This window comes from Myotis daubentonii, chromosome 2, assembly GCF_963259705.1.
Source record: "Myotis daubentonii chromosome 2, mMyoDau2.1, whole genome shotgun sequence".
NCBI lineage: Eukaryota > Metazoa > Chordata > Mammalia > Chiroptera > Vespertilionidae > Myotis > Myotis daubentonii.
Window position 1 is genome coordinate 213,892,330 of NC_081841.1, and position 20,866 is coordinate 213,913,195.

General features: G+C 44.9%; 2 protein-coding genes across 10 annotated transcripts in view; one reads left to right on the forward strand and one right to left on the reverse strand.

The window, feature by feature from the left end:
• Positions 1-7,076, forward strand: part of LRP2BP (LRP2 binding protein) — a 28,057-nt gene extending 20,981 nt beyond the window's left edge. For 7 of the 8 annotated variants that reach the window (XM_059685677.1, XM_059685674.1, XM_059685679.1 and 4 more), the window contains 2 exons: positions 336-448; positions 4,847-7,076. In XM_059685677.1, coding sequence (XP_059541660.1) covers positions 336-401 — 66 coding nt within the window. In that variant the 3' untranslated portion in view covers positions 402-448; positions 4,847-7,076. The remainder of the gene's footprint in view (positions 1-335; positions 449-4,846) is intronic. The other variant, XM_059685675.1, reaches the window with a different exon arrangement.
• Positions 1,750-20,866, reverse strand: part of SNX25 (sorting nexin 25) — a 97,090-nt gene continuing 77,973 nt past the window's right edge. The window contains exons 12-19 of one of the 2 annotated variants that reach the window (XM_059685662.1): positions 18,544-18,684; positions 15,547-15,660; positions 13,044-13,208; positions 11,230-11,347; positions 7,587-7,653; positions 4,864-5,045; positions 2,803-2,903; positions 1,750-2,303 (exon numbers count right to left, since the gene is read on the reverse strand). In XM_059685662.1, the coding sequence (XP_059541645.1) occupies positions 2,223-2,303; positions 2,803-2,903; positions 4,864-5,045; positions 7,587-7,653; positions 11,230-11,347; positions 13,044-13,208; positions 15,547-15,660; positions 18,544-18,684 (969 nt within the window). In that variant the 3' untranslated portion in view covers positions 1,750-2,222. Of the gene's footprint in view, positions 2,304-2,802; positions 2,904-4,863; positions 5,046-7,586; positions 7,654-11,229; positions 11,348-13,043; positions 13,209-15,546; positions 15,661-18,543; positions 18,685-20,866 lie in introns of those variants that run through there. The other variant, XM_059685663.1, reaches the window with a different exon arrangement.

The following is a 20,866-nucleotide window of genomic DNA, read 5'->3' on the forward strand; positions in this document are numbered from 1 at the left end:
CCCTAGCCGGTTTGTCTCAGTGGCTAGAGCATAGGCCTGTGGACTGAAGGATTCCGGGTTCAATTCCAGTCAAGGGCACATGCCTGGGTTGCAGGCTCTTGGTCCCCAGTAGGGAATGTGCCCGAGGCAGCCGATCAATGATTCTCTCTCATTATGGATGTTTCTATCTCTCTCTCCCTCTCTCTTCCTCTCTGAAATCAATAAAAAAAAAAAACCCTCCCTTGAAATTCATTGTATTTTACTATTCTTAAAAACAAACCAAAAATTGTTAAGGAAGAAAGGCCCAGTAATTCAAAATGTATTTAAATAAGTGACTCTTTGTCTTTTATTTTAAGGCTTGTCGTCTGGATCCTGCATTAGCAGATGAACTTCACTCTTTACTTATTCGCCAAAGAATTTAGACCATAGTGCATTTCAACAAAGATCATGTGTCCTAATACCTTCAAATGTATGTATTTTTATAATAGCTACATCTGGTTATTTTCTGCATCTCAAGTTACATTATCTTGGTGTTTTTTTCCTGATTGCATGTTACTTTCGTTCTTGAATTTGTATTTCATAATTTTGCAATTTGAAACGCAGCTATAAGCTCAGATTGCTGGATGAGTCCTCAGAAACCCAGCTCTTAGCCTCTGGACTGGCCTACACCAACCACACCAAATACTGAAAACCATTCCACAAAACAATTGTCTTCAAACAGTGTCCCAAAAGACTTAGTGCAGCCTTAGTTTTAATAACTTCAGAAGTATAAATGCTACCACTTAGAAAATTTTATATATGAATTTTGAATAACTTTGTCATTTTAACTTATTTAAATGTTTTAATTTAAAACTCACAAAAATATATAATAAAGAAATTTAAAGGAACTTTCAAATAATGTGTGTGTTTATTTTAATTTGTGTAGCACTTAAGCTTCAGAAGTTATTAAAGCTAAGACTGCATTGAGTCTTCTGGGACATCTTATATTCTCAAGAGATTCTTATAAATAATTAACTTGGATGATTTATGACAAAACTTTAAAAAAAGTGGGTTTAAGAAACTGCTTAGACTCTTGCAACTCCTTATCTTAAATATCTTAATTTAATGAGTGAAAAACTGCTCTATTCTTGCTAAGACAATCAAAGCAAGAAGTTTTCTTGGTATTTCATTTTCTACATTTTAAGAAACCTAGATATATTTCAAAGGAAGATGAAATGTGCAAAAAATCCCAATGAAATCATCAATACAGAACTATAACTAAATATGGTTAAAAATTAAATGAGCTCAAGAGGCTTTCTTTGTATCAGTGACATTAATGAAGGCAAAATTGACTGAAAAATTGTAGAATTCATATGCAGAAGACTGCAGTGGTATACATCTGTGAAACAAGAACAGTGAAAATGATGTCTTAAGATGCCTTACTATCTTCTTTGTAAACATTCTAAACTAATGTTGCTTATTTTAAAAATCAGGTCCCTTCCTTCCCTCCTCTTCCTCTTCCCTACCTCATCCCTGCCCCTCTTCAGTTCAGCTCACATCCCACCTCCTTAATGCATCCTTTCAAGCACTAATTAGGCTCTTCTCACTCACAGCAATCATCATATTTGTCATATATTCATTCTTGTCTGGATAAAGGGCAGCAGACTTCATATTTCCTTGCAGAAGTACTTACATGCACAGGGTTTTCTACAAAAAGGGTGCCAGAAGTGTTGCAATCTCTCTTTTTCTTTTTTGAGATATAAGTGTCTTAAACATCACAGAGCTCTATGCTTTGTTTTTATATTTTATTGCTTCAAATGCTTCAAACTATGGGAAATCTTTGGTAAAAATAAAGACAAATTTTCACAAGAACTTTACATAAAGGATAGTACAACAATGTTCTTCAATACACATGAATATAGGAATGTTCAAAATCCTCAGTGAGGAAATTAGCTGTACAATATTCACAGTTCTTCATTTTAAAACAACTTTTCATAAATATTTATATTTCCTAGGTTCTTATCACATTAACAGTTATATTTCAACTTTAAAGTATTTATATTCTTATTAAAATAATCCCAATAATTAACAGAAGTGGTTTTTCTGTTGCCTGCTACAGCCTAGGTCTGCTTAGTTCACATGAAACTGGAGGGAGGTCACTAAAATAAAAATCAGTGTTGTTCTCAGTGAAGCCCTCTGTGGAAAAGAGGAAATGGTTCATGTCTATTATCACAGACATTTCCTGGTGGTTTATTCGTGCAGACTCAAACCTGGCCAGCTCTCAGCGGGTCCCCGTGAGCTCTCAGCTCAGGACACAGTTCAATCAGCAGCAATTCCATCAGCACCTGAACCAAGAAAGGAGGAGAAAAGAGGAGGAAACCGTGTTTTCTCTCTAAGTGTTTACTCAAATATCTATGTACAGTTGGGAAAAAGTCTAGTTTTAGGCCTGGGATTATTCTCAGTGAACAAGTTACTCTCAAGGAGATGGAATCCAGTTATTGCGTGGTCTGTTAATCAACACCACCCCATCAGCAATGTTTACGGTGCCACCTGTGATCGACGGAGGCCTGGCAAACAGTTTGCTTGTTGACGTAAGAAAACCAAGCAGCACATCACAGGTGTCACAGGTCACGAAGGCAGACAGTGCGAGGATGAGAACAATGCACCCACCAGGGGGATGTTTTCCTGTCTCCGTGCCACCACATTTAATAGGCAGACACACGAAGCAGAGAAAATGGGGGCAGAGCAACAAGTAATATGAATGATGAAGAATACAGAGATTTTATGTGTGAATAGAGTGTAAAATTAAAGAAACAGCCCTCTGGTGGGCTTTACAGTACTCACATATAACAGATGCTTATTGGCTCTTGTTTCTTGCAGCGCATTGAATATTTTTATTATACCATGACGGGCATTTTGCTGTCCAACAAGGTTCTGAAGCATATCTGAAAAATTAAGTTTAGATGCTACACTGTTACTGATCAAGTGCACAATGCGTAGCTATTCAGTGAAGGAGATATTACATGATATGTACACAACAAATGAAGGCACTGCCTTGGCCAGTGTGGCACAGTGTGGAGTGTCATCCTGGACACCAAGTACGTCAAACTTGCGGCCCGCAGGCTGCATGCCCCGTTTATTTGGCCCACGTTAGCCTTTGAGTTTGACATGCTTGCTATACACCGAAAGGTCGCCAGTACCATTCCCAGTCAGAGCACGTACCTAGATTGCAGGTTCAATCCCTGGTTGGGGCGTGTATGAGAGGCAACCGATTGATGTCTCCCTCTATACCCCCCCTCTTCCTCTCCTGTCCCCCTCCCCCTCTCTTTTTTCCCCTCTCTAAAATCAATAAATATATCCCTTATTATAAATAATAAGGGAAGGGAGGGAGGGAGGGAGGGAGGGAGGGAGGGAGGGAGGGAGGGAGGGAGGGAGGGAGGGAGGGAAAAGAAAAAAGAGAAGAGAAAAAAAGCCTATGGCCTGAGGAACATGAATGATCAGTTCTTTTCAATGTTTAAAGAGAAAAGATTATTTAGAATTTTTCAACATGAGGCATTTATACACACTATAATTTTAATACAGTGCTACCCAATTAAAAACTAAGTGTTCAAAACACTATACTTTTGCCCTGGCCGGTGTGGCTCAGTGGTAGAGCACTGGCCCATGTACAGAAGAGTGTGGGTTTGATTCCGGGCCAAGGACATGTACCTGGGCTGCAGGTTTGTTTCATGGCCTTGGTTGGGGTACATGCGGGAGGCAACCAATCAATGTTTCTCTCTCACATTGATGTTTCTCTCTCTCCCTCTCTCTCTCTCTCTCTCTCTCTCTTCCTCTGCCTAAAAATCAATAAACCTGTCCTTGGGTGAGGATTAAAAATAAATAAATAAATGCGCTGTGGCCTGAGGAACATGAATGATCAGTTTTTTCAAATCTTTAAAGAGAAAATAAGATTTAGAATTTTTCAACATAAGACATTTATACAAATGATGAGAGGCCCGATGCACGAAATTAGGTCTCCTCAGCCCGGCCTGTGTCTTCTCGTAGTCTGGGACCCCTTGCTCCTCACCACCCGCCTGTTTGCTGCTCCTTACTGCTAGGCTCGCTGCTTCTTAGCCCTACTGTGGAGGCAGGAGAGGCTCTCGCCACCGCTGCTATTCTTGCCAACTGTGAGCCAGGCTTCTGGCTGAGCAGCGCTCGGGGGAGCGTACTGACCATCAGGGGATAGCTCCTGAGTTGAGCATCTGCCCCCTGGTGGTCAGTGTGCATCATAGCGACCAGTTGTTCTGGTCATTCCACTGTAATGGTCGCTTAGGCTTTTATATAGGCTAGAGGCCCGATGCACTAAGATTCATGCAAGAATGGGCCTTCCTCCCCCTGGCTGCCGGCACTGCCTTCGCTCCGGCTAGAGTTGCCTTTCTGCCTTCACTCCAGCCTGGAGCCGCCTTCCTGCCTTTGTTCCAGCCAGAGCCTTCCCACACTGCCCAGAGGCCCGGAGGTGGGGTGGTAAGGAATGCAAATTAACCCGCCATCTTTGTTGGGTTAATTTGCATACTCACTCCTGATTGGCTGGTGGGCATGAAGGTATGGTCAATTTGCATCTTTCCTTTTATTAGTGTAGATTGTTACCAAATTAAAACTTAAGCATTCAAAAACAGTGTACTTTAGTAGAATTTTTAAAGCAACGTATTTATTATGTTCCAAAACATTCTTCTAGTTTAACTATCTATATAACCAGTATTGTTCTTATTAAGATTCTCAGTATAATGTCTTAGCAAGGGGCAAGACATGATTTAAAAAGTGTGATCATTTTTCACTGCAAATAGTGTTTCCCGACAGAGCTGAGTGAACCCTCATTAGGCTAAAGCTCCCTCTCTCTCTGTGCCCGCAGGTGAGAAGTGGCCTCACCTGGAATGTTTTCTAGCAGCTTCTGCTGGGCTCTCTGCTTCGTTTCCTGGCTTTGTTCTTTGCTTCTGATTTTGGTCGGTGGTGCGAGTTTCCCATTTGGCCAAAAAGCATCCCGGAAAACAGTGATGTAGTACACCAGCATCTGCTCGCTGAAAATCCAGTTCACTGTGTCCCGAATTTGTCTTTTAAGAGAAATATATTTCTTGGATGAGATTTTAAACAGTTTTCATACTCTGTTCTCAAAAGGCATTTATCAATTATCAATGAGTAGGTTAAGACACAGCCTGGTCTAAATGTTTGATGAATAAACTAGGAATGGCTTTGTAAGCTCTGGCTCTGAGTTGGTTTCTATGTGGGTAATCCTGAATGTCCACTTATTCCTGGAGCTTGCATTTTCTTTGGTGCTGACTTCTGTGGTATCTTTCACTGAGAGACTGATCTGTCTGAAGTTTGCAACTGTCCTCACTGTGCTCAGAACTCAATATACCGATTTCTCCATGAGGTGCTATCGGCTGGAAACGTAAGTCGCCGAAAGGCGGTTAAAAGTGCCTGAGCATCCCGAGTCCTGAGGTCTGTGGCAGGTCCCGGGCAGAGTCCTGACCCAGGGACTCGTGGCACGTGCTCGCGAGGCAGGAGAGAACCGGGCACCCTCTCACCACAAGGTGGAGGACCCGAGAGATGCACTCTCTCCAGCCATTTCCAGTTTCCGTGGGAGTGAAAATTGGGCACGGCAATAAATAAAAGGCTTTTATCTGCAACCAGGTCTCCCACACAACCCTGTGTCATCAGTTACCAGTCAACGTCTAACCAATTACAGGGCTGCTATCAGGAGACAAGTAACCGTAGTTGAGAGAGCCCGAGAGTGGTTGTTCATTGGGAATAGGAAGTCTCTTTGTTGAAAAGGGGGAAAGAATCATTTTAGAAGTTAGTGCCAGAAAGACCTGAAATTTCAAACTCAATTCATGAGTAATAAATTTAAAAATCGGACTTACCAACCCAATTTTTAAAGGGACAATGTAAGGTTTTGAGACTGCACACAGTAACCAGTCACTACCGAAGTCTCCCCTCCACTGGGATCACAGTGTTCATTGTTTGCACCTTTCATTGCTTAGAACTTAAATGCAATGCATATCTAGACCAAATAAAGTAACTCTATTAACTTAATGGGCTTGTGATTTAAGAGAGCCTGCCGCCCCCACCAGCCTAAGAAGAATCTACATAACAAGGCAGACGCCTTGTTTCCTGTCACCTGCCTTTGGTGCTACATGAAGAAATGAGTAAGAACATTTCAATTTGCAACTTAAAATGGGGTAAGTGACTCTCACCAAAGGCCATCACCTAAGTCTTTACTATCAGTTTAGGTCTGACTTTCTATCAGCCAAAACCACAGGAAGCTTTTGAAGCAATCCTGGTATGTGGAATTAGAGTTGTACAAGGCAGGTACTGCTGCTGATTTCTATGAGACATCATCAGCTAAAGGCAAAAAAGCAAAGGACAAGCGGGCAGGGCCTCCATATTCCTCCACCTGACAAAAGGCCATTGAGAGGAAGAGCCTGGACAGCCTACAGGTGCCTCCTCACCAGCCCACTGAGCTCACTGACATTTCAGAGCCACTGTCTACAGAGGAGCAAGAAAAGCATGAATAACTTGCTGAAACTGAAAATAAAAACACATTGGCAGGTCTGAGTACTGAGGACAATAGGGCCATTTTGGAAATGTCATTATCCAACGCCTATCATTACTAAAATCAAATTTTGACTCAGACTGAAACTTAAACAGGCCATGTTTTCTGATTAAAACAAAAGCCTATGATAGGAGCTAAAGAAATCACCAACACCAGTTATTAAAAAATCTTAGAAATAAACAGAAGAAAAATTTTGTTTAAGACCAAGGAAAATATATGTGCAAATGAATAAAAAGATAACACGTTTTTTATTTTCCACAAACGTGTAAGATTTATACGATAAAACTATCACATTAACCTTGTACATGTTTGACAACAAAACTAGTCTTTCAATTTGAAAAGTCTGATTTTCATCTTAAAATACAGTTGCTGTACAAAAATGTGATTTTTCCCCTTATTTTTAGCAGTCGACTCACATTTTTATTGTGCAACAAAGCCATAATGTTTGTCTCCTGGAGAATACTAGATATGGAGTTAAACTTTCATGCATATAGATAATGGAATATTAAAATATTCACATGGCTTATAATAGTGTTATATAATGCACACACACACACCCCTGATGGATGCTCAGATAGTAACAAGAGGAATTACCCTTTTAATGTTACCTGACTTCAAAAAAATGAATGGTTTGCATTTCCTTCCAAGTACATAGCGGCCACGTGTGAGGCTCAGCCTACTTTCATTTTGGTTTAGAGTCTAAACCTTAACCTGCCTCCCATCAGGTAACACAGAAACACTGTACCCAAGACACTCAAACTGGTCATCACGCTCAGAAGAGAACTTTACAGACTCTCCTGACCTCATGGGCCAGAATGCGGAGCTAGCCCAACCATTCGTCAGCGAGCTCACCATGCACTCTGTGGGAGAGCGTCTTCAGCAATCTGCCTTCCTAGCCAATCTCAGAATCGTATCAGAAACAAGGAGAGAAAATAAGATACCTTCAGTGAGAAAGATGACTGGCTGCTATACCACAGCTAATTTGACGATTAAGGCAAAGAGTAGGCATGAATTCAAATATTAATTTTGTGCAACTCACTTGTTGATGGTTCTTCCAAAAGTGACCTGAACGAGAGCAATTAATGTTCTTCTCACCCATTTAAACACTAAAATGTAAGTCAGAGGAAAAGTATTATCACAGGAGAGCACGATGACATTTTCATAGCTGCACAAGCACACACTTTATCACGGAGCTCAATCACAGGCCTGACGCCAAGCCAGAGCCATGGTATCTGCAGGATGCGGGTCTAGGTTAGCAAACTTCTGCCCAGGAACATTCTTACTAAGCTTGCATTTTCTGCTTAGCAACCGGTAAGATAAAACCAAGGAGTTTTTACAGCTTTTCAATACCCACACAACAGCTGAGCTAACAAGTGAAATAACACTTTACTTCTTATGTCCCTGGGCTCCTGACAACGGTCTGTTTTCCACCAGCAGACAGATTTCCGTCTGGCTTGTTGCCCAATTTTCTAACACTTCTCTGGATGAGAAACGTGTAGTCAGATGTCCACAAATACTGTGAAATATTCATGAACGGATGGGCCTAACTGCTCCCATTTGAGCAGTAGTTTGTAGAGCACCATGCACTTTTGTATATTTTATGCCTTTGGGGGAAGAGCAGGATCCTGAGCCGTGAATTCGGTCCTCTCCTGCTGCCTGGAGCAGCTGGGCAAAGCCGCCGCCTCTGAGCCTCAGTATCCTCCTCTGGGAAAGGACAGTAGCAACATGGGCGTGTTTTTGCGCCGAGGGTCTTATCAGTATTTTGTGTGAAAGAGTGTTGTGAAGGGTCCTACAAATTTAAACTTTTATAATTTCTATAGGTACAGAATTAAATATTAAAAAAAAGAAGACAAAGTAATGCTGTGAGGACATTTTAGGTCTGCAAGTTGGAGACTAAACCAATTTGCCATTTATATATTCACCTCCATTCATTGAAACATTTAGCTACAGACACTTGAGCAAAGGAGACACTCAGACTTGACTATAATGGAGCAGAGTTCAGGGCTCCCGTGCCGGTTAGAAAACCTAAAGGAGTAAATGCACAAACCCTCTGTGCATGGAAGCCACAAACACACGTAGACCTGGTACTAGACGTCAGAACAGTCTCAGGTCATTTCTAACATTTTAAATGGCTAAATGACCAGTTAAAGTAGTGTTGTTAATCCTTCAAGTAAGATTCAAGTCCTGGAATCGAGACCATGCCTTTAAAAGCACCTTAAGTTTCCGATGGCACACAGGGCACGCTGCCAGCTGGTAGACCTCGTCGCCTGAGGCTGCCATTTAGGCTGGGGAGCCTGCCTGTCAGGGACGGACTCACCCAGCCTTTCTAGGGCAGGAGAAAGGTGGCACCTACCAGGGGTCTGAGGACATGTGCATCTCCAGAAAAAAGGCCTGTCAGCCGACTGACGGCTTGTATGTGTGTAAAAGGCTGTATTATTACTGGTTCCTTTTTGCATACTCAACCAGAGCAGGAACCAAAAATGGCCTTGCTCCAGATTCCCTCCCATCACTGATCCCTGCTTACTCTACCACTTTTCCCTGTCTTCCCCACCCCCGCCTGTGTACAGAACAGCCCATGACTCCTTCCTAGAGCTCCTTGGCCCAAAGCCACAGAGGCAGCTGCAGCAACACTAGGATTTTGCTGACGGCAAAAATATCACATCTTGTAAATGTTCTATTTCCCGCCCTCGGAAATGTCATCAGCAAAACCAAATATGCATCTGAGCAGGCACATGATGGAGGCCCGGCTCCTGCCCTGACTGGCTCTGGCAGATCCACCACAGCTGATCTCTGCATGGGAAGGCCTCACCGCTTCGTGAGCCGGCTTCATGAGGAAGAGGGAGGCTTTGGGGGGAGGGCTAGTATTTCTGACCACCCTGAACCAGGGAAACGGCAGTCAATATCTTAAATGTCTGAAGTATGCAACAGCTGTAGCTTTTTCATCTGAAAGGATCTTTAATATTTGGGTGATAGTCCATCACCCAAATTTACCCTCCACTTCTGATATTTAGCTTAGTTCCAACTTTTCAATATTGAAATTTTGCTAAAAATGAACGTCCTTATATATAAACCTCTGTCTGCAATTTTGAATTTAATTATGTCTGTTGCTTAATGTGAGTTATATTTCTGGAACCCTTATCTTGTAAATGCACTGAAGGAAGAATCTACATCTGATATAGTTTTGTGTCCCCTACAGAGCTGTATCTAAAATATGCTCCCAAGTATTTGCTGATTGTTTAAGTTTGGGCTTAGGGGAAGAAAAAGTTCAATGACCAAAATAATTAATTACGGCACTTAAAATGTGCTCGCCTATTCATCCATCAGTGCATCCATCCAGGCATTTCACTGACCACCTACTATGGTTCAGACATTTTAGTAGTCACTGAGGAATAAAAGTCACACAGACACACCTAAGTTTATAAGACCACTTGCAGTTCTTTCATCTGCTAATAATTCTTTAGGTGACATTAAGGGGATATATAATTCCGAAGGGACACACTTCCTATATAAGACCCACTCCCAGCCCACCGCCTTTGCCCCAAGGAAAAGGTGCTAATCTGGGTGGAGAGAGCCCAGCACAGTCAAGGGCACCACTTGACTGGCTGGTGGCATTACTATGCCTTGCAAACAAACCCTTGCTCTCTCGCGTGCTTCCTCTTCTAGGTGGGCCTTTAGGCACCATCACATCGCCAGCTAGTACTGAGGCCCCCAGTATAACCGAGTGCACTCATCTCATGATAGAGTGTTGGGAGCAGTGGGAGGTGTGTGTGTGTGCGTGTGTGTGTGTGTGTGTGGTGGGGGGGGGCGGGGGGGGGGGGGAGCCAGAGAGTCCTGTTTAGGACTCAAGACTAAACCAAGTAGTACAGTTTGACTTTTCACCCAACTACTGCTTTAGGAGAGAGGCCCTTGGGTGGGCCTTAACAAAATAGTATTTTGATCCTATTTTGCTATTGTTTCTTCTAAGTACATGTCCCCTAAGAACTACCAAGGTAGGCATTCTCAGTCTGAGCATGCCTGTCATTTGGGGCAGGATAAGTCTGTTGGGAGGGGCTCACCTGGGCATCGCAGGAAGTTTAGCAGCACCCCTGGCTGGCTGTAGCACCACCCCCAAGTTGTGACAACCAAAAAGGTTTCCAGACATTGCCAAGTGTCCCCTGGGGACAAAATCCCCCCAGCCCTCCACTGATAGCCACTCCTCCACCAAAAATAGGTGGTTGAGGTTGAAGCAGGATGGAGGCTGTCCTGTGTCCCTGGCCATAACACTATCTCAGCCATAACACCCAAACCTCACCTTTAACATCAGGGCTGTTCCTCTGCTACGAAAAACTGTTTCTGCTTACCTTCCGGTGATAAAGCAGTGAGACTATGCTAAGTCACGTGAAAAGAAATTCAAGGCATTCTCTTTCTGTACGCAGAGGGACAGGGTGCAGGGTAAGCCAGGGCCCTGCGTGCCAAGAGTACACTAGCCATCTGTCTTACAGTCGCATCCTCAGGTCCAGCCATAGTACCTGGTTGGCCCTTAGGAGTATTTGCTGAATGAATGAATGAATGAATGAATGAATGAATGAATTGAATGAATGAATATAAATACAAGTTTGATTCAGGAATAAAGGGATATTAAATGTGTACATGTATAACCACTTAACTAGACAATAACACTAAATAATAACAAAAAGGCTTACTTCCTCGAAGTTCAAAAATCTCCCCAATCAACATGAAACACGGTTCGGCCAAGGAGTCTTTCCTCCCATCCACGTCGTCACCATAATCTGACAGGTCACTGTCCTCCTCTGTCTCCTCCTGGGGGTGCAGAAAAGTCACAGGAAGCAGGTCACTACCCAAGAAAGTGGTAGAGTTGTTGTCCTTTTCAAGTGTAATTCCAAACTGTGTGTTAACATCTCCACCTCACACAATCCTTCAACCATCCTGCATGCGGACATCTATGCATTTTCAATAAAGAGTGGAAAATGTATCTAACCCCAAGGGAGAGCCTGATCTTAAAGCTTTAAAGGTTTAAAATAACTGAAAAACCTGTCACCGGACTGATAAGGAGTGAATCAGTAGACAGCAAAATAGTTTTCTAAGCATTTTGAGTTTTAAAAGTAAGGCTTTTTAACTTAAATGGTTCTAAATTCGTTGTTCTTCAAATTGCATATTTTAAAGTAATCTAGTTATTTTTAAAACTCTGATTCAAGCTTTTATTCTGTCCTTCAGCTAGTCTCATTTCCTGATCTGCATGTCAGCAAGTTGCAGGCACCAGGGTAGTGCCAATGAGCGCTATGTGGATCCAGACTTTGGTGGCCCGGAGCTCTGGGAGACCGACAAGTAGTCATGTAGCTGTTGCTACAAGTAGGTGAGGCGCTGTGAAGGGGTGGGGAATAAATTAGGGGTAAGCCAGCCAGGTACAGCCAGACATGACGCACAGGGCTGTGACGGGAAGAGGTGAGGGGCCCTGAGGGGAGGCGGTTTACACGGAGACCAGCACACTGGTGTGGACATATTCTGTGCTGCACAGATTTCTCCTGCAGCTCAGAATGCGGCAGCATGACGCTCCTTTTCGTCGCCAGTTCCTTCTGTTCAAGCTCATTAAGGGCGACTTGGCAATGAACTAAGGAGATGCCATTTTGGAGACCGTCTTGTGCAGTTTGTTGGAGAGCCAACCCAGGGCATCCGTGGCCTAAATGTGAGGGAAGCGGAGGCCCAGAACAGAAGATGGCAAATGTCTGCAGCCTCCCTCTATCCACCCATACGAACCACTGCTTCAGAGTAGTCCAGGGCTTTCCGTTCCCTGGAAATCAGGTCCAAACTCCTCAGCCTGGACTCCCTCGGTGGGGCTGGAGGTCCAGACACTCGAACTACAAGCGAACGTTCTCCGCCCGCGGTCCAGGCGTATGTGACATCAGACCAGCGGGAGGTGGTACAGCCCAAGTTTACCCAGGCTTCAGTTTTGCATAAGGAATTGGGCTGCCAAATTCCTTATTCCCAAGATGCCTTTCCCCGGCATTTGGATGCCAATGGGATTTGAGGATCTTCCACGTACCTACATCAGTGATGGCGAACCTTTTGAGTTCGGCGTGTCAGCATTTTGAAAAACCCTAACTTAACTCTGGTGCCGTGTCACATATAGACATTTTTTGATATTTGCAACCATAGTAAAACAAAGACTTATATTTTTGATATTTATTTTATATATTTAAATGTCATTTAACTAAGAAAAATCAACCAAAAAAATGAGTTCACGTGTCACCTCTGACACGCGTGTCATGGGTTCGCCATCACTGACCTACATGTTACTAATCCTTTCATTTCTGTATCTCTAGGCTTCCCTGTGGCTTGTTGGGGAGCACAAGCAGGTGTCCAAAATGTGACAGTGGTAATAACGAAGTGGATGCCTCTGCCTTTCCCCGTTATAGCATGCTTTCCACCACTATCTGCTACTTCGAACTGCCTTCAATAAGACATCTGCTTAGACACGCTAACAAATGGCACCACTCACCTCCTGATGGGAGAAGAAGTCGCGGGGAAGTCTTTCCAAAAAGGAGGATAATGAAAAGGTGGACTTTTTCCCCTGCACATCAACAGCCTTGAGGTAGTCAGGAGAAGGGCTCAAGAAGGCATAAAGGGCTTCGCTCTGGTACAGCCTTTCATCTGAAAGCAGATTCTGGGGAGGAAAGGATTGATTACTGCTCTGTGGGAGCACGTCTGCGCTGTGGAGGCCGTGGCCCGGGCAATGAAGGCAATTCGCGTCCTCAGAATTCTGAACCCAAGCCACTTCCCTTTCTCCTGGAATACAACGTCTTAGATCAGCTCTCAGTGGTCGTAATGGCAGACCGTGCTCTCTAGGTGGCTGGGTGCCAGTCATCCTGCCGGTGGGAGACGTGTGCAGACAGCAGAGCTCACCTGGTCTGCACTGCTCACTGCCACCCAAATCCTCACTTTGCACACAGCTAGCAGAACGGGAACCACCGCCTCTGAAATGCCCACTCGTTTGTGTTTGAACCGCTTACATATTTGCGCAATACAAAGGATTCCACTCGACCACCCTTTCATGGCTGCGTTCAGACTCTGCACACCAGCTGGGAAAAGGAGCCCGCGCTGTCACACGGCGGCAGTGCCCGCCAGACAGAGTCTCGTCTCCCTCTGCTCCCTCTGCCAAGAAGGGCTTGTTTACCTAATTATATAACCACTAGTGACTTGGTGCGCGGGTTCGTGCACATTGAAAGGAAATTAATAGAAGATGGTCGGAGGGGCGGGACTGGGCCAGACAGGCACACACGCCCTGGAGCCAACCTCCCACGGTCCCTCCCCAGCCAGCGCACCTGGGGTGGCACCGTGGCTTGAAGGGCGCCTACAGAGTGAGCACAGAGAGAGCGGGGTCCCTCCGGCAGGTGGGGTCCCTTGGCATGGCCTGCAGGGATCTGGCTGAAACCAGCTCTCTGCCATCCCCCGAGGGGTCCCGGAGTGCGAGAGGGCACTCTGCAAAGGTGCTGCCGTACAGGGAGTGGAACACAGACACAAGTGAGCAGTGACCAGATTCGGGCCGACAGCGCCCCAGCAACAACATAGCCCACGGCTGAAGGTGGACTCGCACGGCCCCGCTAGGAATTGGGCTCCCTCCTCTCTGGTTTCAGGGTGCATCACTCGAGAACCACTGCTGCCAAGTCACTGCAGCTCGGCAGCTCCTGTCCCCTGGTGGTCAGTGTGTGTCGTAGAGACCGGTCGGATGGGCAGAGGGACACTTGGCATATTAGCCTTTTATATATAGAGATGTTTGTTGGCCCTTAAACTGGAAATTTCCTAACTTCTTTATGTACCGCCTATCTGGCTTTAGCAGAGAGGAAAGGAGAACATAAATCAGGTTTATGTACAAGCAAGTGCTACTGCTGGTTAAGACAGTAAAATTAACAGTGTGACCATAAGAAGGTTTAAGTGCCTAGTATTAAAGTATACAGAGTTCAGGAACAAATAAGCAGTGGGAAATGCTACTCATGGATGATGTACCCCGAGAGAGTGGAATACAGAGAGCACGCTGTGCTTCTGACGACGGGAACTGGGAGGTGGAAGAGGGTAAGTTCTCGTCCCAGGAGTTGGTCCATGATGTTCACAGTGGATCTGATCAGACAAAGGTTGAAATCTGTAAACCCAAAGGTCCTTCCTAGAACAAGAGCTCTCAGATGGCCTCCAACTGGAAACTCTGCAAATGATCACCAGCCACAGAAGGAATAGGCTGTAGTGTGTTCACACAACGAAAAACCTGTAGGCACAGAGGGGTGGGAGTGGGGGGCCAGGTGAGAGAGGTGAAGGGACTGAGAGGTACAGACTGGGAGTTCCAAACTAGTCACAGGGACGTACAGTACAGCATAGGGAACACAGGCAGTAATACTGAATGGCTGTATGGTGCCAGGTGGGAACTGGAAATATCCAGGGGAGCACTTTGTAAAGTATATAACTCTCTAACCACTGTGCTGTACACCTGAAACTAATACAAAATGATACTTAGAGTACACTGTAATTAAAAAACACCAAAACAATAAACCTATACAACCATGAAACTAATGATCTAGACTAAAACAGCACTATGAGTGAATCTCATCAACATAATGTTGAGTGAACAAAGTCAGACACAAGGAGCCCACCCTCTGTGATTCATTTATACACAATTCAGAGCCAGCTGTAACCATCTGTAAGGTTAGGCGTCTGCATCCCGGTCGCCTTTGGCTCAGGAGCAGTGGTGAGAAGGAAGCTGGAGGGACCGGCAATATTCTGTTTGTGGGGCTGAGGGTGTGTTCAGTCTGTAAAGATGGAGAAAACTGTACACAGGATACCTGCATTTTCTGCAGGCACAGGACACTTTAGTTACCAAAAGAAAAAAGAAAAAGACATTTGAGGATCGGCACAGCCTATGCGAACAGAAAGCAAATGAGCAAGCTCTTACATTGAAGACAGTATGACCCAACGTCTCTGGTTTTCCTCGCATAGCTAAAACGTTCAGGTCTTACCTGTAGAAACTTGTTTAACTGCTTCTTGGACTTTTCCATAAACTTTTGATCGATAGACTTGAAAGGCAGCTTGCTGAGAGAAGGCAGCTGGACTTTTTTTAAAGAAGGGAAGCACTGTGGAGGGAGGGGGGTTAAGTGTTAGTATCTCGGACTTACATTTTAAATTGGAAAGAGATTCAGAATTACACACAGAACAAACCAAGTATCTTCCTCCCATACTCGCTCCTCTGCGATCTGAGACTTGAAAACCTGCCTGTTCTAACCAGGCTCACAGAATGTGGAGGAATGGGATATATGATGAAAAAGCTAAAGCTCACCCTGACCCCCGAGTCCTGAAGCCACGGGGACAGGGCCGGTTTGCACACGCGCACAGGAGCACAGCCCTCCTGGCTCACAGGAGAACCTGCCGGGTTTACAACATTGCTGTCTAAAGCGATCAAAGCTGACAAAGAACACAAATGGAAAGGAGGAGTAACTTGGGCTGAAGCTCTATTACTGTCTTTAGTGGCAAACTGCAGGACGCAGAGCTATTAATAATGATAACGTATGTTAATAAGTAAGGACCACAGACTTCCCTTTGTGGACTAGGCCCTAGGTTGTGCCGGACACCGTGCTAGAAGCCTCACAGCTCTGAGTCGGGAATTCGAGCGTTCCTCTTTAATGCATGAGAAAACCGAGGATCAGGATTTAAACCCCGATCCATCAGACTATAAACTCTGCTCTTCATGGCAATCCCCACAGGACTCTGCCAGTCCGCCCCTCAGATAAGAGGTCGTGGGTTCCCCATGCCCCAGACGGCCCCCATTTCCGAACACTGGCCCGCACTAAGGCACGGGGCCGCTGGCACAGGCGTCAGGAGTCAAGAGGAACCGAGAAGGAAGAGCACAGAGCTTGCCTGCCACAGCTCCTCTCCTGTCTCAGGGTCACAGCAGCCCCCGCGGCCTGGCCGTAGCCAGAAAGGCCATGTCACAAGTCACCTGTGCCAGGCGTTTCCGGGGGCCTTTCCCACACAGCCTGCAGCACTGAGTACAGAGGCAGGCGCCCAGGAAGGAAGTGTCACCGGTGCCCAAATTTGGGGAAAGGTTTTAGAGAAATGAAACAGGCAGTGACAGTTGGAAGGGAATGCTAAAGTCATCAGGGGCCTAAAGAAGGTGCTTCCTGTCACAGTCGACAACGGGGAGGCTACTTTCAGAAGAAAACTCACTCGCCAGGAGACACCAGGGCAGGAGAGGACCCAGTGAGCAGGCCACAAGGAGGAAAGGCGATGACGAGACGAGAACTGGACGTGGAATTTCAGTTTCCTCTCGCGATTCAGTGTCATTGTTTCGGATTTTCAAAGAACATGTTATTTTCCACGTACATTTTAATACAAAATCTCCTGTAAATTCCTTTCTCTCCTTCCTTCTGTTTTTATCAGCAACTAGACTGATATGAAACTTGGGGTTCACAATGGTTTGTCACAGGGCAAAGGATGCATGTTTCTGCAGTATCAATTGTAAAGATTTTGGGGGGAACTTGTTCTTATGATAAGGTGAATATTTTGGTTTCCATGCTGCTAAAGTGGCCATAATCCACTTGGGAAACTGTCGTATGACACTCAGTTTTGGCCACTATCCTTTAAAAGCAGTTGAAGAAGTGATAGCATCCAGAAGTTAGTGATAAAAGGATTTTTAAAAATCATCCTAGGAGAAAAGGTTAAAGAGCAGACATTTCATTTACAAAAGAGGGTCTGAGAGGTAGCCACAGGTTTAACCAGGATGTGTTCATTCTGAGCAAGAGATTAAAAGGGACATGAAAGCAGAAGCGAGTGGAGAACTTTTAACTGCTGGGTGGAGGGCAGTCACCTCCAGCAGGAGGAGACTTACAGGAGACATTTCCGAGGCCAGTGGGGGAATAAGGACCGGAAAGGAAGACGACCTCATTCTAAGCCTGCTTTGGCCACCATGCAAACGTCCCATACCAAGTCAAACTCTCTGCGATCAGTTTCCCCATCTATCAAATGAAAGAACTGACCTAGATGAATGGTTTTCAAACATTTTTAAGCAAAACCCACAGTAGGAAATACATGCTAAATTGCAACCCACAAGGCACACGCAGATGTACACGTCTATATGAATAATGGATACGTGTGTACAACAAAACAGAACTCCCATGAGGCAATGCTCATTACTACCACAACACCACAATAACATTTATTTTGTGCCACACACTCTCCTAAACACTGTATTCATGTACTCCCTTCATTCCCACAGCAGCTCTGCAAGAGGGGAGGGAGGGGCTATGCTGTTTGTATTTCCTGGTGAGAAGAAGAGGCACAGAGACACTGACAGGCCCAGGTCAGAGTAGTAAGGACTCACGCTGGGATCCGAGCTCCCGTCTGTGCTCAGTCCTGACACTTAACTGACGCCCCAACGTTTTGTGATGAAATCCAATAGGTCCCAGTCTTGTTCGACTGCTGCACCCATAGTTGGTTTCACTGCCCACCAATGGTCACAACTGGCAGCTGTGAAACCGCTCCAGGACCCTGGCCATCTTCCAGCTCTGGAGTTCTCAGGGGCCCCATTCACAATGGAGATCAGACCATTACCTGTCCTGAAGGATTTAGATGAGTCTAGGCGTGTCAGCATTTTGAAAAACCCTAACTTAACTCTGGTGCCGTGTCACATATAGAAATTTTTTGATATTTGCAACCATAGTATAAAAAAGATTTCTATTTTTGATATCCATTTTATATATTTAAATGCCATTTAACAAAGAAAAATCAACCAAAAAAATGAGTTCGCGTGTCACCTCTGACATGCGTGTCATAGGTTCGCCATCACTGGTCTAGATGGTTTGATCTATGAGTAAATTTCTAAATGTCAGGCTAAAAATACCATTTTGCCAGTATCAACAGCAAAAGAGAAAGATTAACCGGTTTCCTTATGGGGAAACACTGAAATGAGCTCTCACAACTCCTCCTGCTCAGAAATTCTGATGTTCTGTGAGTATTCGTACCTCACTAAGTTTCCGGTGTAAATTCTGGAACTCACTGAGCCTTCTGGGGACCGTCCAGCTCTTGGTTTCAACTCCTCCAACGTCCTGTAAGCTTACCGTGACAAAGTAACAGGGCATCTGCTCACCATTCTCTTCCGTGACCTTGGAAAACAAAACAAAACAAACACAATAACAACAACAAGCATGGGGAGCCAGTGGCGGCAAGATTTTACACGTCCCCAAGACTCCCCGCTCTCTGTGAATGCGCCCTGCCTAATCGCCGAGACTGTGACTCTGATGGATTCTCTCCTGACAATTAGGATGGTTTCTGGAACAGCTGACTGTAATACAGGGAAATGACCTGGGAGGACCTAATTGCATGAGCCCTTTCAAAGCAGAGATCTCTCTGGCCAGTGGGAGAAGAGGCAGTCACAGAGGTGGACTGGTGACACAGGACTGAGCGTGCTGCTAGCTTCAGGATGGAGAGGGACACAAGGAGAGGGTCTGGGAGCACTTCCAGGAACGAAGAACCACCCCAGCTGACAACCAGAACAGAGACCTCAGCTCCACCACCTCAGGGAACCACTTCTGCCAACAACCTGAATGAACTTGGAAGGGAATTTCCCCCAGAGTCTAAACAAGAACTCAGTCTGGCCAACGTCTCAATTTCAGCTTTATGACACAATGAACAGAGAACCAGCCATATGGTGCTGGACTATGGGCCCATGGCCTTGTGATCTAAGAAGTGGGTATTGCTTTTTTAAGCTATGAAATTTGTGATAATTTGTTCTACAGCAAAAGAAAACTAATATGGCAGACTTACCATTCTGTGTTCCCTTGAAAAATCAAAGCAACAGCAAGGAAACAGGTGTGAAATATGAAGGTTTCCCCAGTTTAATTTCAGGATTCAACAAATCATGGTTTCTATTTTCATGAAATTTTACATTAGGAGATACAATGTCCTCTACCTCCCAATTTAGATAATTCATAAACACACATACACATATTTATACAGATACACACATGCACCCCAACAAATTCACAAAAGCCCACTACTTATTATTATTTTTAAAATACGTTTTTATTGCCCTGACCGGTTTGGCTCAGTGGATAGAGTGTCGGCCTGGGGACTAAACGGTCCCAGGTTCGATTCCGGTTAAGGGCATGTACCTTGATTGCGGGCATATCCCTGGTGAGGGGTGTGCAGGAGGCGACTGATTGATGTTTCTCTCTCATCGATGTTTCTAACTCTCTATCCCCTCTCCCTTCCTCTCTGTAAAAAAATCAATAAAATATATTTAAAAAATAAAATAAAATATGTTTTTATTGATTTCAGAGAGAGGAAGGTATAGAAACATCAATGGTGAGAGAGAATCATTGATCAGCTACCTCCTGCACACCCCACACTGGGGATCAAGCCTGCAACCCAGGCCTGTGCCCTGACCAGGAATCAAACCATGATCTGGTTCATGCTCAACTAGTTGATGCTCAACTACTGAGCCACACCGACCAGGCAGAGGCCACTATTATTTTTAATGTAAATTGATCAGAAAAGAAAATACATTGAATTTAAGCTTGAATCAGTAACAAATCGAATTAGAGAGTAAGAGCCAATAAGAAAAGCAAAGAACAGAGAGGCAAGACCTACTGAGCACACGCTGAGCCCTGTGAGGCAGGACTGTTCTCCCTGTAAGAACAGGGGAAGGGGAGGCACAGACAGGGTCTCTGACTGTCCTGGCATCACACGTCTAGTAAGTGGGGGTCCAGCCTCAGCCCAGGAGAGTCCGGAGCAGTGTAAACAAAGCCTGCACACTCCCGTGGGACTGCTGGTGACTGGCACTGAGGCGGCCCCTCTGGGTGCATTCCGTTCCCGTTGCAGTGACCTCGGTGCGCAGCAAGCTCCCGCGGAACAGCTGAGAACCAGGGCAAGGTGCCTCGTGAGAGCTCCCCTTCCCTCTCTCCCTCCTGCAGCATTTGCCTTTGGAAGATGATTTTAATAAACTGTGAAATGTCAGGGGCAGCTCTAAGGCAACACTGAGGAGGTGACAGAATTTGTGTTCTTTCCCTCCACAGGCCTCCTCTACCATTTTTTGACACTAGATACCCCTGACTTCACCCTAAAGATAACTCCATCTACAATTATCAAGGGTTTCTTCTTAATCCTCACCCAAGAATATACTAGAGAGAGAAAGGGAGAGAAAGACAGCGAGAGAGAGAGAGAGATATCAACATGAGTGAGAAACATTGATCGGTTGCCTTCTATTCGTGCCTCAACTGGGGATCAATCCCACAACTCAGGTTTGTGCACTGATCAGGAATCAAACCAGCATTGTCCTGTGCAATA